Genomic DNA, 16,622 nt, shown 5'->3' with positions numbered 1-16,622 from the left:
CAGGCTTCTTGGTATCTTAAAAAATAAATCTTGTAGCTTTTTTGCTGGCCTGTTAAGTTAAAAAAATCAAATAATCACACAAGAGTTTCTACCTTTTGACCTTCACCTGCCTAAGAGAGCTTGGGAGTAGAGGGCTAACCAACGTCCTTCACTGCTCCCTTCAAACTGGGTGCAGGAAGGATCACAAGTGTTTCCCTAATTAGCAGCTCCTGGGCCACACAAATTTGATCTTCTGGCACCAAAAAGCCCAGGGGGTGGAGCCTTCACCTGAAGGAACAGCAGGAAAACAGCTGTAAGCCATGAGTGTGGCTTTGGCACCTGAATTAGCAGGTCAGGAAGGGGCCTGCAGTTCCAGACCCCCCAGCTCAGGAGAAAAAGGACAGTGAGTAAGTGATGAGGGGGATGCAGAGCCCAGTCTCTGCCAGTTCCTAGAGGGAAAGGGCATGTCCAAAACCAGCACAGAGTCAGCAGCCTAAGGACAACCAGAAGATGTGGGAGGAACTGGACAGGCAGTATCTGCTGTTCAGGTTGTGGCAAAAAGTGCTGGGAAATCAGCTTGGAGACACATCCTGCCACCAGTGAGTGTATTAGTGAGGAAGGGAAATTGGCTTAAAAAAATTATCAATCTTCCCTTCCTGTAAGGTCCCTCGTTGAGCTTTGCTACATCATTGCTGCAATGTTTCCTAGAAACCTTGCATGAAATGCACACGGACTTCCTATTTCAAATAATTTGGTTGAAATGGCTCAAGTGGTTGAAGTTTGTGTGTGTGTGTGCACACAGACACACATAAAACCCACATAAATACACCCACTCATGCTTTTTGGGGAATTCTGGGGGAGAGATGAGGGGCAGAGCAGAAAGACCAGACAGAAACATCACACAAAGAACAAGCCTGAGCAAAAGAATTAGCTCAGGATGTCAGATTAAAAAAAAAAAAAATCTCTTTTTTTTCTGGCCCATCCCATTTTCTCCTGGAGACATGAAGTACCAGGGAGAGAAGACACAAGGCTGCAGGTCAGCCAGGCTTCAGCTCTGACCTTCTGAATCCTGGTTCTTCCGACTGTAGTTCATGCGGAACACGAAAGCGTCCAGGATGAAAGCCACGATGATTGTCATCACCACCATGGTCACAATGTAGAAGATCATGAAGTACAGACGGCTCCAGTGAGTGGTTTGGGATGTCACCCCTTCCTAAAGAGGAGAGGGAAGAAGTGAGCAGAGCACAAAAGAAGGGAGAGGCAGTGTTAGCTGCTTATCAACAGGCACAAAGCAGCATAAACACTCTGGCCCCAGGGGCTGCTTGTGCAATGCTCAACGCCCCAACAGGTCCTTGCAGCTAAAAAGAGATGTTCCTACAGGCAAACACACAGAACATCCAAAGCTGGTGGCTTTGGACAGCAGGGTGACAAACTGGAGCACAGAGTGACTTCATTTGTCCAGCCTGTGAAGCCTGAAAATGTGCCCAGCAGCATGGCAGGGGTCAAATGCCTCCCAACAGTCAGGGCCAAAAGACACCTGACAACAAAGCCACCAGGGGAAGAAAGCACTGGTGGTGTGGAAGGTGTGCCTGGGCTGGCAGTCTGCGCTGCCTACAGGGGCTCACTCACCATGATGATGTACCAGTCGTTGACCACTGTCAGCTCAAACAGTGTCACTGCACACAAGAGGGAGAAAACACACACAAGTAATTGTTTTATCCATCCTGACCTGTTTTACAATGGTTTTTAGATAAAGTGTTTGACAGGGAAGACTGACACAAGACAGTCAATTCTGAATAAAGACAGCAAGCCCAGAGAGCATGCAGACCCTCCCCACTGCAATTACTTCAGACAAAGGGTTAGACACACAGAACCTGCAGCATGGCTTCATCTGTTTCCTAAAGAAACCAGACCTGACTCTTCACCAGAGAGCATGGAGATCTCTGAAATCTCCAGGAGATAAGCATTCTGCTCACACATTGTGAAAAATCATGGAGAGCAATCAACATTCAAATTATTCTTCATCAGAGGGTTTAAAGAGAGGCAATGCTGTCGGTTCTTTAGAAGGGCAGTGCCTCAATGCCCTCCTTCAACACCTCTGGTCTGATCACTAGCCAGAACAGATCTGCTGGCTTCCAGCTGGCTCTGAGAGACCTCTCCTTACCCTGCAAAGCAGTCCTGGCACAGTCAGTCAGCTGGAGCTCTCCAGACAGAAAGGGCAGGATGCTGAGTGAGGTGCATCAGCAGGACTGCCTGGGAGAGTCCCAGGCTCACACGAGCATTACAGCATCACAGAGCCATCCAGCTCTGCAGGAACACAGGATAATCTTTTCTAGGGACAAAAGTGCCCTTACCAAAGCTGTTCAGAATGTTGTCAAAGTTGTTGAGATAGTAATAACCTTCTTCCACAACTGTTTTGTTGCCGAATGTGTGGTTCACCCAGCGGTAGGAATCTGCGACCGTGCTTGTGCTTGTTGGAGAAAACAGGACAAAGAATCAGCAGAGACTGGAAAAGCAAGGAAAATCTAAAAAGTTATAAATACCAGCCCCTCTAGAAGGTGGTAAGAAGAGTGGCAATTTCTGTATCTTGGCCAATATTTGTCTTTTCCTCTGGAAGGAACCCTCTCTCCTTCACAGCTCAGCAAAAGCCCAGGGAGCACATGGAGTCTTTCTAATCATTCAACAAATATTATACCAGAGAAACTGAGAGTTTGAGTTCCTTGGCTCACACCCTTCAAGCTTGGAATTTCCAAGTGGTCTGCCATCATTAAAGGTGGAAAGGGCACAGCACAGCTTAGAGTACAGGACCAGGTGAATTTATGTACGGGTGAATTTGTTGCTGGACAAGCAACTCTGGCGTCATAGAAACAGAATGGTTTGGGTAGGAAAGGACCTTAAAGCTCCTTCAGTTCCACCCCTGCCATGGGCAAGGACACCTTCCACCATCTCAGGCTGCTCCAAGCCCTATCCAGCCTGGCCTTGGACACTTCCAGGCATGGGGCAAGAGAAATGAAGTATCTCCTGGATTTTTGCCACGTGTTGCCTTAGCTACAAAACCCCATTCAGCCCCAGGCCACTTCTCCACAAGGAAATGGAGCTGCCAGAGCTCCATGCTGCTGGCTGAGCACCAAAAGCACTCTTGAGGGGGCTGGATTGAGGTACTCACTTGCAGCAGTTCGGGTAGACCACGCCAGCAAAAAACTCCATGCCAACAATGGCAAAGCAATAGTAGAAGATCAGCAGGGTTAAACCCAAGCTGGAGGCAGAAACAGAAAGAGTACTGTGCTGCTGAAGAGTTGCTAAGGCAGGGAAACACAAAATCCTAGCTCTGGGAGGAATTTCCAAGGGATAGGAAGCAGCACTGGAAACCCCAGCCCACCCTCCCTGCTGCTGTGGCTCTGCAGCTCTTGGCCTGCCCTCATTCAGGGAGTCCTTGGACAAGGAGTTTGCTGCTCACTGGAGAGAGAAACCAAAGAGCAGCCTGGATCCCCTCCCAGCCTGTCCTTTTCTGTTCAATAAACATCTCTCCACAGCTCCTTCAATAAAGAACACCAGACACTGTTTCTGCCCTCTCCACGTCCTTGCATGCAGGGACTGTGCCAAGAACAGGGCTCTCCAGCCAGCTCAGGCCTCCGGGGAGGGAAGCAGGGCTGAGGAGGAGCACTCAAGCACCAGGCTCCCTCTGCCCCACCATTTCATAAAAATGCTCTCAGGGGCTCTGCTGAGGACAGGCAACAGCTGGGGCCAAGGGGATTCATGCCAAGGTTCTTCCCACAGGGGCTTTGTCTCCCAGCAAGAGCTGGGATGGGGGAGAAAAACTAAAAACAGCTCTTAGTTATCCTCCTACCACCAAAGCAGGAGGAGCCCAGGGTGCTGGAGTATTGCTGCTCCAAGGAATTGGAAGATGAATACTCCACTGGCTAAGAAGAATCAGTGAGTACCCACTGACAGATCAGAGCAGGTTGGACAGGTCCCTGCCCTGACCCCAAGCCTTCACTGCCCTCTCCCTGCCATCACCCCAAGAGCAGAGGTTGGTACCTGGCCATGCGAGGGAACAGCTCAAACATGGTGTCCAGGACGTTCCTGTAGCGTTTCTTCAGCTTGAAGAGCCTGAAAGGAGAGGCCAGGAGTTACCCATAGCCTGCAGCTCTCCTGGTGTTGGGGGAAAGAGCAAAAAGCAGAATCCCAGCTCTCTACCTCACAGGTCACAGGTCAGTGACAGTGAGGTTTCCTGACTTCTTGTTCAAGTGGTCTCTGCTCACCTTCCTGCTGCCTCATCTAAATGTTTATGACACATTCTACAGGATGGAGCATCTCAGGGGAAAAAAGACTGTCTTTTTACATGGCACGATGCATAAACAGTCATTTAAAACTCCTAAAAATTGTAAGAACTTACACTAGGTCCGTGTACAGGGTCAGGATTCATTCCTGCTTCCCCCAGACACAAGCTTTTCTGTGTTTCCCCCATGACCCAATAAAAATTGATGAAAGAAAACTACACTGTGCCTGCTAATTTAAGATTTGGCAACCCCATCAGCCTTTACAGAGAAACACAGCTGCCAAACAGGCTTAGGCAGGGGAGGAACAGAGAAAACATTTTTTTTCCCCCTCTCGAGTGTCATGAAGTGTTCTTAAAATCCTCACTGAAGAGCTTAATTACATCAGCTTGTTTTTAATGAAATATTTCACCTCAAATCCCCTCCTTCTGTGGCTCTGGAGGTGTTTGTGAAGGTGAGTGCACCTTGACAGGAGAGGGTTAATCAGCCCCAGCTCCCTGAACTGCAGAGAGGTTACAAGCCATGGTCATTCTCAAAGTGTGAGATGCAGTTGGAGCAGGGCAGTACTTCACCCTAGAAAGCAGCATCCTTTGAAAACTGTAATTTCTGGTAATTCAATGGAAATTATTAAACTGGCTCAGACCATCTCACCCTGACAGAAAAGCTTTCCTCTGAACAGCATCAGACAATTTAGAGGAGGTGTAAGAACCCCACGAAGGCAGACACAGGATAATCTGCCCCCAGTAAATCCCTTGATCTCTATTACAGATCAGCTTAAGCTCCAAAGCACGGGGTGTTCATATCCCATCCCAAGTTTTTGTTATCATTCATTTTGGTAACTCGGGCTAATCCCATTACCCCACGCGATTCCTGTTTGCCACGGTCACATTCCCACAGAGCAATCCTTGCCCTCTCCTGCTAAGGAGCTCAGCCCCCAGTTGGAGTGATGGAAAACAAGCCTGTTTTCTCCCACTTGCTCTCTGGAATTCCCCACTTCCCAGCCTTTCCCAGCTCACCTCAGCAGCTGGAGGGGTCGCAGGACCACGATGAAGTAAAAGGGCTCCATGTTAAATGCCAGTGCCATGAGCCCCAAAAATGCAAACAGGGTGACTGAGAAGTCAAAGCTGGAAAGAAAAATGAAATTTAATTAACGTAAGAGCAATGATTTATCAGCAGTGCTTCAGCAGAGAAGAGGGGTTGGTGCTGGTCCAGCCTAACAAGATGCACGAGGCCAGGGACAGAAGAATTGTAACAGCTGGCTGATGGCCTCCTCCCTACAGGCTTGGCTCAGCAGTTTGGGTGTTTCCAGCCCAAAAAGATGAATGTGCACTTACAGATTCCAGCCTGAAGACAGGTACTCCACAGGCCCCAGCCCCGTGGTCTTCAGGAGCAGCTCCACGCCATAGACTGCAAAACAAGAGCATCAGGAATGAGCAGCCTCACAGGAAAGGCTCATGGGAAGCCTTCCCTCACGGATGTGCGGTGGTTTTAAAGGAATTTCTGTTAAACAGGGGTTTAACAGACCCCACCCACCCTCTCCATTCTCAGTGAGGTGCCAAAGAGACTCTTCCCCTCCAAATCAACACATTTCCCTGTGTTCATGGAGATTTCTCTCCGGAGAAGTCTACAAAACAATCCCTGCCAGGCACACCATTGTTCTGGATGGAGGCTCTACACCCATAGCTGAGTTATAACTTCAATTCCCTTCCCAGCTCCTCAGGAAATGGCACAGCTCTGTTGGGAGGCATCAGCTTACTTGTGAGGAAGACTATGTAGCTCCAAGGGACATTCCTGGAGAAGAAATTCCCTCCTGCAAGACACAAGAACAGCTTTCTCAAGTTCTCCCTTTTTTCTAATCCCCCAGCACCACAGTGGAGCAACAAGCTGTGATGTTTCCTACCTTGCAGCATGAAGGTTTCAACAAGAATCCAAATTCCATTCACAGCCACCACAGTGTCTGGAAAAGAAAGGAAAAACCCATAGCAAAACCACTCCTGGATATCCATTTCTTAGGCCAACAAAAAGAATACAATATAGGACAAGTGGCATTGGTTACAAGTCAATGAACAAACTGAACTCATAAATTAAATTGTGAGTCTTCCCCCATGTCTTTCTCCAGGCCTTTAACAGATGCAGTGCCTTTATGGTCAAAAAGAAACAAAGCTAAAAGAACAAAAACAAAAAACCCAACCCCCAAATTACTGAGTAGGAATAATCACTTAGAAGCCAGCAGGTAGCACCAGGAGGAAGCACTGTTCCTCCTCTAGAGAACAGAAGCATGGATTCCCTCTCACAGGCAGCTCAGTTGCCAAGCAATCCCTCCAGCAGCGAGGATGCTCACAGCTCCTTGAGAGCAAACAATGTGGCTCACTGGCAAGGCACTTCCTCATCCAGTATCCTTCAGCTGCAAGAAAAACCCCCCAAGGTCTGGGAAAGCTGACCACCAGCCCACCCAAACACACCAAGCTGACTCCTCCAGCACCAGCCCCACAGGGCTGCTGGGCAGTGAGCCAGGGAGAGAGCTGAGAGCCCAGGCTGGTAGTACAATGAAGCAGCTCCCTCCCTCTCCACCAAAACTCCAAAATTAGTTCATGAACCACAGCTCAGGCCACACCAAGTTTGGGAAGGACATTGAGATGCCCGAGCGAGTCCAGAGGAGACAACAAGGCTGGTGAGGGGCCTGGAACACAAACCCTGTGAGGAACTACTGAGGGAGCTGGGATTGTTTAGCCTGGAGAAAAGGAGACTCAGGGTGACCTTATCACTCTCCACAGCTCCCTGAAAGGTGGCTGTGTCAAGTGGGGTTGGTCTCTTCCTCCAGGCAGCCCTGACAGAACCAGAGGACACAGTCTCAGGCTGCACCAAGGGAAATACAGGTTGGATATTAGGAAAAGGTTTTTTACAGAAAGGGTGATAAAGTTCTGGAATGGCTGCCCGGGGAGGTGGTGCAGTCACCATCCCTGGGTGTGTTTAACAAAGCCTGGATGTGGCACTGGGTGCCAGGGTTCAGTTGAGGTGTTGGGGCTGGGTTGGACTCAGTGATCTTGAAGGTCTCTTCCAACCCAGTGATTCTGTGAATTCCATGAAAGTTCCTCCAAATTCCTTGGAGGGCTGGCAGAGCCAGCACACCAGAGCCACACAAGCAAGGGACACAAGCAGATTATTCTTACTCACACATAGTGTACTGGAACACACGGGACTTCACCAGGATGTTGATGCCTGTGTGAAGGAAAGGATGATAAAACAAACCATGGTTTACACCATCCTCCACACCACAGATCCCTCTGTCTTCTCCCTAGAGACATTTCCCATACCAATCCTCAGCACAGAAGCTAAACAGATCAGCAGATGATTAACTTCCACTTTTGGGAACAAGTTTAAATATTCTTTAGAATTTTAGCAGCAATGAAGTCATTATCCTTAGCCCCCAAGATGCCCTGTTGGGTCCCTATGTGCTAATTCTGGGGTGGACAGAGGTAAATGCTCTGTGTTTGGAACAACAAGGAGGGTTGGGAGCATCAGCAGAGCTCTGAGGGCTCCTGTGGCAGCTGTATTTGGATCAGAGGGTGTCAGCTGCTCCCCAGAAGCACAAAACACCTCAGAAGAGATGCAGGTTCTTAATTCTGAATGGCAACATCCAGTCAGGGAACTTGGGACACAGGAGGTAAATTGGCAAGATATGACTCTGATGGGGGTTTCAGGCCCCTTTTCCCTTCCCAAACTGCTGTACTTGACCTGAATGGGAGCTGCAACCACACCTTGGGAACAGGCAGCCTAACAGCTTTTGTGACAACCCAAATCCCACTCCACAGTCACTGCAGAAATATTTACAGCGCAGAAATCCTCCCTGGAGACTCTGTATCCAAGTCTCTGGCCTCGGAGGCTCAGGATACACATGGAGTTGGTTAGAAGGCCTTCCCTCAGGTGTTTGCCAGGGACATAAGAGAAAGTAGCTTCAGAGTCTCCATCTTTGTAAAGAATACTCTTCCTGTCAGCTGAACACACCATGAAAAGAGTGCGTTACCTTTGAAAATAAGGAACGCAGTCCGTGGCAGGTCATCAAACCAGTGCTCGCGGTTCCGTTTGGCCTGGAAGCAGAGCAGCCACGGTCAGCAGCAGCCAGAGCCACATCCATGCAAAAAAAAGGGCAGGGATGGAGAACCACCCTACCCCCATCACCTACTTCTCTTAGATCCTTTGTTTCTCACCCAGCTCCTCTCTAACCACTCCTTTTCTCTCCCTCCCACACACGGTTTCCTTCCTCTCCCCCCAGCAAACTCTTACCTTCCATTTTAAGCCAACAACTTCATAGAAATTGTAAAAATCCTTTAGACTGCAAAACAGAACAAAACATCTGATCAGAGCCTTGAGGGCGAGCAGATCTTTAATTGTCCCTGTCAGACATCACCAGTGGAGAGTCCCTGGAAGTTATTAACTCCTTATCAGAACTGCAGCCACAGCTGACAGGACTCAGCAGTGACCTCTTCCCAGCCTGGCCAAAGGTTCCTGATTGACAATGGCCAGAATCTCCTTTCTGCAATGCTTCAGCCCTTAAGGGAAACTCTGACTCTAATGAACTGCAGAGTTTTACCACTGAGAGGAAAGACCTGAGGCTCAGATGCCAGCTCCAAGGGATGGAGATTGCACCGCTCTTCATGAAGAACTCTTGGACTGGCTTAATTACTCATACAGTCCTTTTCTAACATCTTTGCACATTTTCTTTTCAAGGTAAAAATGAAGTTTGATAAAGGACATGAAAGCAAAGAAACTCATAGAACATGAGTGCCTGTCTAGGTGCCCAGGGTCAGGCCTGTAACAGCTTTTATGTGTCTGGAAGTGAGGATGCTGAACTTCTCAGACTCTTACTGGTGACATCGGTGCCTAAATTTCACAACTCAGTCTTTCTCCCTGTGCCATTTTCAATGCTTCTCTGTGGCACTTGACTTCAAGAAGAAGCATCAGCACCAGTTTCATAGGAGAGTCACTTGGAACCTGTCTGTGGCCAGAACAAAGGAAAAGGAAGAGAAGGTCTCCTGCTCTAATTCCCTCTAATCCCTTGCTGGCTGGAGTTAGCTGCACCCACCCCCTACCAGAATGGCAATTCTCTGCCTCATAACACAGAGGATGGCAGCCCTGAAAGCACCAGCAGAACCAAATTTTAATTAACAAAACCCTGGGGGGGACAGCCAGCTGCTGGAAAAAAAGCAAAAACTTGTTAAGCTGCGAGGCTGCACTGAGTGAGGAAATGCTCCTGGCAGGCTCCAGTGCTGCTCCCCAGCTCCTGCCTCTGCTCTGCCAGGGGAGAGGGAAGCAGCTCCTGCCTGGGAGTGCCAGGAGTGCTGTATCCACAAGAGGGCACGCAGGAACTCCAGCACCTCAGCTCTCAGGGTACCCACCCCTCCCAGCTCCCTGCTTCCCAGAAAAACCCTTCCCATCCTAGAACACTCATTCCATAAACCCAGCCATGCTCTCCAAAGCACAGCAAGCTCCCTGCTCTGGGTGCAGCAGCAGGACCATCCTACCTGACTAAAGGGGTATTGCTCTGATTCAGTGCTTTGAAGGTGAGATATCTCTCCCGGGCACACATCCGAGGCTTGTAGAACCGCAGCACCCCTTCGAAGTGCTTGAAGGAAATTCCAGATGGCCTCTGGCAACAAAGGAATGCTGTCAGAAGCAGCAGCATCAGGCAGGAATGAACAGAGCTTTGAATTCTCGCTCTGGATTTGTTTTAAGCAGGATTTCATACATTATAACTGAGTCCCCTAAGTACCCTGAGCGATTACTTTAACACACCAAGCTCATCCCAGGGCACAGAGATCAGAAAGCCTTTCTGGCAATGGGTCCCTTTAGCAAACGCAGAACTGTTCCCTGCTGCCCCATCACCTGAAAATTGTCCAGCCAGACACCCCAAGCAGAGTTCAACCCCTCTTCTTGGGAAATTAGCAGGCAGCCTAACAGATCCCATCATGGCACTTTTTTAAGACCGTCAGCTATGTGCACTAACCATGAACTAATCTACTAGAAGTGGGTTAGTTATTTTTGGGTCTTATTTCAGTTGCTACTCCAACAACTTAAGCAAGAAATCAACCTTCTCCCCACACTGCTTGTCCCTGTAAAAAGCTGTTTGTAGGTGAATTCCTTCTGTTTCTGCACTGCTCACTTACACAGGATCTAGAAAATTGATTATATTTTCAATTCTATGATCCATCCCTCCTCTCAGTAGTGATGCTTGGTAAGCCAAACAAGTCCTCAAGTGACCCAGACTGATTCAGAGAGAAATCAATGATCACATGCACTCCAGAACAAATCTCCCTCATTTTGCATAACCTCACGCAGGGCTGAAATTAAGAGCACTCTGCTTTTTCTCCACTAACAGATGTGAACTGAATGAAAAAACCCACTAGCCCATGGTGAGCCTGATCACAATCAAGAGAGAAAAAAGCCCTTTTTTTGGAGGCGCTGTTTCAGCAGCCAGGCCAGGGGTGCTGCTGGCACAGCTGTACCTGTTTGGTGACCAGCAGCCGGTACGCGTGCTGGATGGCCGTGCGCTTGTGCAGCAGCAGGGACTTGAATTTCCTCTTCTCAATGTCATTGAAAGTGTCAAACACAACAGCCAGAAGCTGAGAAGACAGGAAAAAAAAAACAACAAACCAGTGCTGTTTTGACCTTCATACTCTGCAGGGTTTCAGGGAAGCAAGGAGAGGCACTGCCTGCAGCAGGAATGCTGATGGAGTTGTTGAGGTCTCGCTGGCACCAGGGATCCCACAAAGGGATCCCCAGGCTCTGATCCACTTTTTGGAGGAGGTCCAGATGTTTCTGGCCTCTCAACACTTGCTGGTGGGTTTTAAGAGCTACACAAATGCCAGCAGAAAACCATATCAAAAGATTTAATAAAACACCCTGATCTGTCCCTGGAAAGCAGGGTTTGAGGGCTGCTCTCTGGATCCACCCTTCCTGGGAGCTTTGGCTAACACACAGCAAAGCCAACCCTCCATCTGGGAAGGCAGTGAAATCCAACTACAAGCATCAAACCCCTCACCTTGGGCTGCAGAACTCCTCAGCTCCTTTGGCAAGGCCTTTTCCAGCACTCACATCCTACCCTGGGCAGCCGTGCTCTCACTCTGCAGTGATCAGCACTGCAGTCCTGCCATCCTGAGTAATTCCATCCCCTTCAAACTGATTTACAAAGTATTTCGGGCAAGTCCAGATAATAAAATGCCATTTTATGATAAATAATTAAGACAGAGAAGGGTAATAAATTTCATGCAACCGAGTATGTCACTCCAAGCACGATATTAATGGGAGAGTAGTCGAAAGATGCTCATATAATTTGGTTTTCTGTGATTTAGTTCAATTCCTCATGGTTAGACATTAAAAGAGTTCTATCTGTAGCCAAGCTGTCATTTCTAGAAGTGTTCTGCCAAAGGGTCCGAGATGATTGCAGAGCAGTTCTGGGAATGGGGAAGACTCTACTGAGCAATGAGCTCCAAAAGCAGGCAGAGGGAAGGGAAGTGTTCCCCTGGGCACTCACCAAGTTCATGATGAAGTAGAGCTCAATGGAGAGGTACACGATGAAGAAGACACAGGACCAGGGGTTGCGGGCGTAGGACGGCATCATCACATCAGGGAAACTGCATCCAAAGGACACAAGGGTGAACACCAAAAAACTCACAGTACAAATAACAGCCCACTGCACAGGGAGAGGGCGGGGTACGGGTATGAACTCACATTTAAAGATCTGCACACTTGTACAGAACTTGTGGGGAAAAAAAAATGTGGTAAGCACATTCCTCACACACCCCAAACACCAAATGGGATTTGTGGTGTGGTTCAGGGCTATGCTTTGATACTTAACAACAGCAGTACAGCCCTGGTGCAGGTGTTACCACCTCAGATTTCTTCCATCCTTTGCTAATTTCCTAATCCTCAGGGCTCTCCCTGACAGCAGATCAGTATTTACTCACTGCTGTTATCCCAGTTTCCTAGCAGACAGATGACCTGCAGCACAGGAATGGGAAGTTCTCAACTCCGAGCTGTTGGCTGACAAAGGAGCACAAACACACATTTTCCCTTCTTGGACCAAGGCCTAACAAAGCTACTTCCCCCCTGACTGCCCTCACAGTGATGCAGACACCTGAGTCCTTAGAGATAACTCTGCAGCTGAGGTCACAGTGTCCTAAAGTAAAATGGAATACCAGCCCTTCCCATGCAGGCTGACCCTGGACATCTGTCTCTCTCAGGCAGAGGAAAGAGGTCACCCATTTGGAGACAGAGCATTTCTGCAGATAAACTCTTGGCTCTGCCAGACTCCTTTGGGACAAAGGGAAAGACTGAGATAGAAGAGCATGAACTTACTTTGAAGTGGTCAAAAGCACAAAGAGATTCACCAGGCTGTTCTCTAAGGTATTGAAGTACTGAAAGAAAAAATTCCCATGACAAAATGCAAGCAGGAACTCCGAGGGACATTTTGTTCAAAGAAACAGCCAGTCCCGTCACCCCTTTGGATACAGGCACTCCCACAATTCCCTGATGCCTTCCCTAGGGAAAAGTACTTCAGCGCTTTTAAAGTTCCCTGAGAGATGGTGCATGAAGGGTTAAACCAAAAGCACATTTTTATTAGTACTTTTTGCCAGGCAGCCACAGCCTGAGCAGCAGCAGGAACCAGGGGCTGCTGGACTCTGAGCACAGCAGTGGAAATGTCTGAGCTTTGCCCCAGACACCTTCTCCTCTGGGGCCAGTGGCAGGTGGCTCTTCTGGCTGAATGAAAGCATCAAGAACAAGGAACAACTCTGAGAACGTTCCCTTTGGGACAGCCTGTCTTGGAGGAAGTTCCTTCCAGTCTCCCTCCCCAGCAGAGGGTAAAGCAGGGTGGCACAGAGGGCAAGGCAGCGTCACCTGCAGCCACCAGTTTGGTCTCACATGGAATAAACTATGACTGCACTGTAACGTTGAATTCTCAATGAAAGAATCAAAATACTCACCGGATCCGAGTGGTTAGGAGAAAACAAGTAAAAACCTAAAGAGGCAACAGAGAAAATAAAGGAGGAGAGAAAGGAGAAAGAACAAACAGAAATAAAGTCAGTTCAGTGTCGACCAGTGGAGCTGCTCCCAAAGGGAAGGTCCCAGCTAACAGCAAATCCTCTCTGACACCCTGAGGATGGGAGTATCTGGAAGACTTTCTCCACAGAGATTTGCCAATAGATGTCATTGGCATTTCACTGCTCCTTTTGGAAAATAAACTTTCTGGGGATGGTTTGGGCTGTAGCAGGTACACTCCAGGCACATGCATTTGTGAGGATGCAGAATAAAGTCAGCATTGAGGAAGAGCTGGTGGAAGCACAGCTTGAAAACACACACCACTGACTGTGCTCTGGAAGAGGTCAAAAGGACTTTTGTATCAAAATTAAATACCCAGCTTTCAGATTTTTTGGATGTTTTAACTCTGCCTTCCAGATGACTGCAGATGAAATGGAATAAATGGAAGATACTTGCAACACTTTGGATCTGATCAGATTTATATTCATCCAGGCTGTTCACGCTGCTTTTGGACAATGACTGGTTAAGAGCATCACTTCTCCATCCATAAATACAACTCACCCAGAATAGCAAAAATCACCATGAAGAAAAGCAGGAGGAGAAGGATGTCAATAAATGGTGGGAGGGACTGGAAGATCTGTCGCAGATTTCTGAAAAATAAGAGAAAACATTAATAAATTAAAATTTGCACATTGACTCCTCCAGGTTGTCAGGGGAAAGGAAAAAACCCACCACCACTACCCCACACTTGAAGGCTTTCTTCCCACTCCCTCCAAGGATTAAAAGTAGAAAGCTTGCTAAATTAGGATCATTTCCAAGCTACCCATCTGTCCTTTGCAATCAGCTCTCAGGTACTGCAAACAACACTCATGTCATGCTGTCAACTCTCCATCTGCAGACTAAAGACCAGCCCTGATTCGCTGTGCAGTTTCCAGGCAAGCCCAGGAGCAGAGCCAGTGCAGCCACACCCTGTGCTAGTCTCTCTGAGGTGTTTTACACACCCAAGCCCTGTGCACCATCAGCACATCCACACTCAGCTCACAGTGGAACCATCTCCAACACAAATGCCAGTGAAAGACACTGACTTTCCTGGGATGCTTGCAGGATTTTGCTGGAATGCATGAAATAGAAGCCTCTCTGAGTCCCTCAGAGAGAGAAAGGAATGCAGGGATTAAAGTGGAACCTTTAGAGAAAATAAAATATATTAAGCCACACAGACATGAAGTGTAAGCTTTAGTTTTAAATAAGTAGAAATATATCTTAAGTGCCTTAAGAGACTGTGTTAGCTAGTAAAAAGCCCTAAAGCCTAGTCTAAAGTTCAGTAGTGTTACCTTGCACAAAATTAACTTAGTGCCAGACATAATGAAAATATAGCAGAACATTGCTTGCATTTCTGGGTAGAACAGACAGAACTATTTGCATGAACAGACAGAACTACATGTGTAGATTTTGAGGAAGAACTGACACTACTTTCACACATTAGAATCAAGCTCAGATAGGAAGAATGTTTTAGAATCGTGTTTTTAGCTGACTGGATGATTTATTAATAAAATCCCCCTGTACTGGGGTGCAAAGGGGAAGAAGAAAACAAGGGATAGAAGCTGCTAGCTGCTGCTCAGAACATCAGGACTCTACGCCAGGAAGCTTTTAGCACAGACTTCAATACTCTGAATTCTTCGAGACTGATGTATTCATGCAATAAACAACTTTACAACAACCACAACAGCTCCTGTCTCTTGGAAGACCCAAGACCCACGCCCAACTCGACAGGATCTGAGCACTTTCCCTCCAGCCCAGCCCCAGGAGGGAAGAGCCCCAGGCAGCCCTGCATCACCTTCTGACAGCCCCACAGTAGCGGCAGTCCACGAGGAAGATGCAGCGCAGGGCGCGGGTGATGCGCACGTGTGACGTCTGGCGCACCAGCACCACGATGGCCTCGATGAACTGCACCAACAGCACACACGTCTGCAAGAAAGGGGGGATCAGAGGGAAAGCTCTGCCTGACCTCCTGTTTGTCTGCACATCTGAAGGACGGGAGGTTAATGCCGCTGGCTGGGCTACGGGGTGTACCCAGGAGCTGCATCAAAGCCGGATAGCTCAGCTCTGAGGGGGGCTAGTCAGCCCAAGCTCTGGCAGTGCCTTCAGCCTATGCCTTAGCAAGCCTTTAGTGATATACAGCTTAGTGATTCTCAGCTCATGAGTGATTCCAGCTCTTGGGCTTGCTAGGCTCGGCTGGGGCATGCAGCAGGCACTCAGAAGACCAGGAAAGAGAGGAGAGCGCCGTGTGAGGTTCCAAGACAATGTCTTTATTGGTCTTCTTTGTAGCTCTGCCACGGGGTGTCCGAAGGGTCTCAGGGACAGCGGCTCCGATGAGCCGGGCAGAAACAGGGGTTTATATAGGGCAAGGGAGGCTTGAGAATTGTCCAATGGTAAGGGTTAAAGGAAAGTGACCTATAGCCTTACAGAGAGATAAGCCAGGGTCCGAAAGCGGGAGAGAGGGGCTCCTATTGTCCAGTCATCCTGACTCAGCATTCTGCCTCTGAACGCCAAGGCAGGTTCGCAGGGCCTGTGCCTGCTACAGGAGGTGTCTCTGAGAGTTGAGGGATCTCGCATGAATCATCTGGCAGCTGGGACACAGTGGCTACATCACCCTGCTGCAGGGCAGGCCAGTATTTCATCTGGCTCTTTGGTTCTTGGAGGTGCTAAAGGAGAAGCCCTGACAATCAAGCAGACAACTCACCTTGACCATAGTCCTTTTGTGCCTGATAAAGGTTTGGAAGCCCAGCCACCTCATCTTCATGGAGAGCTCAAAGACGACCACGATTAACGCGAACAGCTCCAGGGTAGCGTGGACCTGCCGCGGCACAGGTTTGGTGAGAACAGCAGCACTGCAGAGGCCACACTCCTGCCCCTCCTTCTCCAAGGAGCAGCTGGGTTTGACAGCACTCTGAGCATTGTCTTGTGGCATGCAGGAAAACCCCAAGCCACTCTTTTACAGCTAACATAGCAGTGTTTCTCAAAATTCCTACATCTACTGCTTTGTGCTTTTATTAAAGCCTGTGCAATTTTCCTTCAAGCAGTACCAGGCCAGAAATTCCTGAAATCCATGCTCCTTCTGGGCTTGAGCAACACAGGAAAAACCCTATTGATACCTTTGAAACAAAAGGCCAAGACAACACCTTGAGCACAAATACTTTGAAAAAAGATGGAGACTGTAATTGTTTTAGTGGAACACGGGAAAGAGAGCTTCTGGGCAGGGAGAGTTTCTACAGAGAGGGGTTTTCCCTTGAATTAGACATTCTGGACAATCACAGGGAGGGTCCTGATCTG

General features: G+C 48.4%; 1 protein-coding gene across 4 annotated transcripts in view; it reads right to left on the bottom strand.

Annotated features, from left to right (window-relative positions):
• TPCN1 (two pore segment channel 1) overlaps positions 1-16,622 on the bottom strand; it is a 41,955-nt gene that overhangs the window by 4,803 nt on the left and 20,530 nt on the right. For all 4 annotated transcript variants that reach the window (XM_038152225.1, XM_038152224.1, XM_038152226.1 and 1 more), the window contains 20 exons: positions 16,033-16,146; positions 15,127-15,257; positions 13,854-13,942; positions 13,238-13,272; positions 12,612-12,670; positions 11,788-11,887; positions 10,760-10,876; positions 9,779-9,903; positions 8,541-8,589; positions 8,281-8,344; positions 7,431-7,475; positions 6,157-6,213; positions 6,013-6,066; positions 5,591-5,663; positions 5,273-5,380; positions 4,018-4,089; positions 3,146-3,235; positions 2,334-2,449; positions 1,609-1,655; positions 1,039-1,192 (listed from right to left, as the gene is read on the bottom strand). In XM_038152225.1, the coding sequence (XP_038008153.1) occupies positions 1,039-1,192; positions 1,609-1,655; positions 2,334-2,449; positions 3,146-3,235; positions 4,018-4,089; positions 5,273-5,380; positions 5,591-5,663; positions 6,013-6,066; positions 6,157-6,213; positions 7,431-7,475; positions 8,281-8,344; positions 8,541-8,589; positions 9,779-9,903; positions 10,760-10,876; positions 11,788-11,887; positions 12,612-12,670; positions 13,238-13,272; positions 13,854-13,942; positions 15,127-15,257; positions 16,033-16,146 (1,699 nt within the window). The remainder of the gene's footprint in view (positions 1-1,038; positions 1,193-1,608; positions 1,656-2,333; positions 2,450-3,145; positions 3,236-4,017; positions 4,090-5,272; positions 5,381-5,590; positions 5,664-6,012; positions 6,067-6,156; positions 6,214-7,430; positions 7,476-8,280; positions 8,345-8,540; positions 8,590-9,778; positions 9,904-10,759; positions 10,877-11,787; positions 11,888-12,611; positions 12,671-13,237; positions 13,273-13,853; positions 13,943-15,126; positions 15,258-16,032; positions 16,147-16,622) is intronic.

This window comes from Motacilla alba, chromosome 15, assembly GCF_015832195.1.
Source record: "Motacilla alba alba isolate MOTALB_02 chromosome 15, Motacilla_alba_V1.0_pri, whole genome shotgun sequence".
Lineage (NCBI taxonomy): Eukaryota > Metazoa > Chordata > Aves > Passeriformes > Motacillidae > Motacilla > Motacilla alba.
This window is presented reverse-complemented; position numbering and strand designations above follow the sequence as displayed.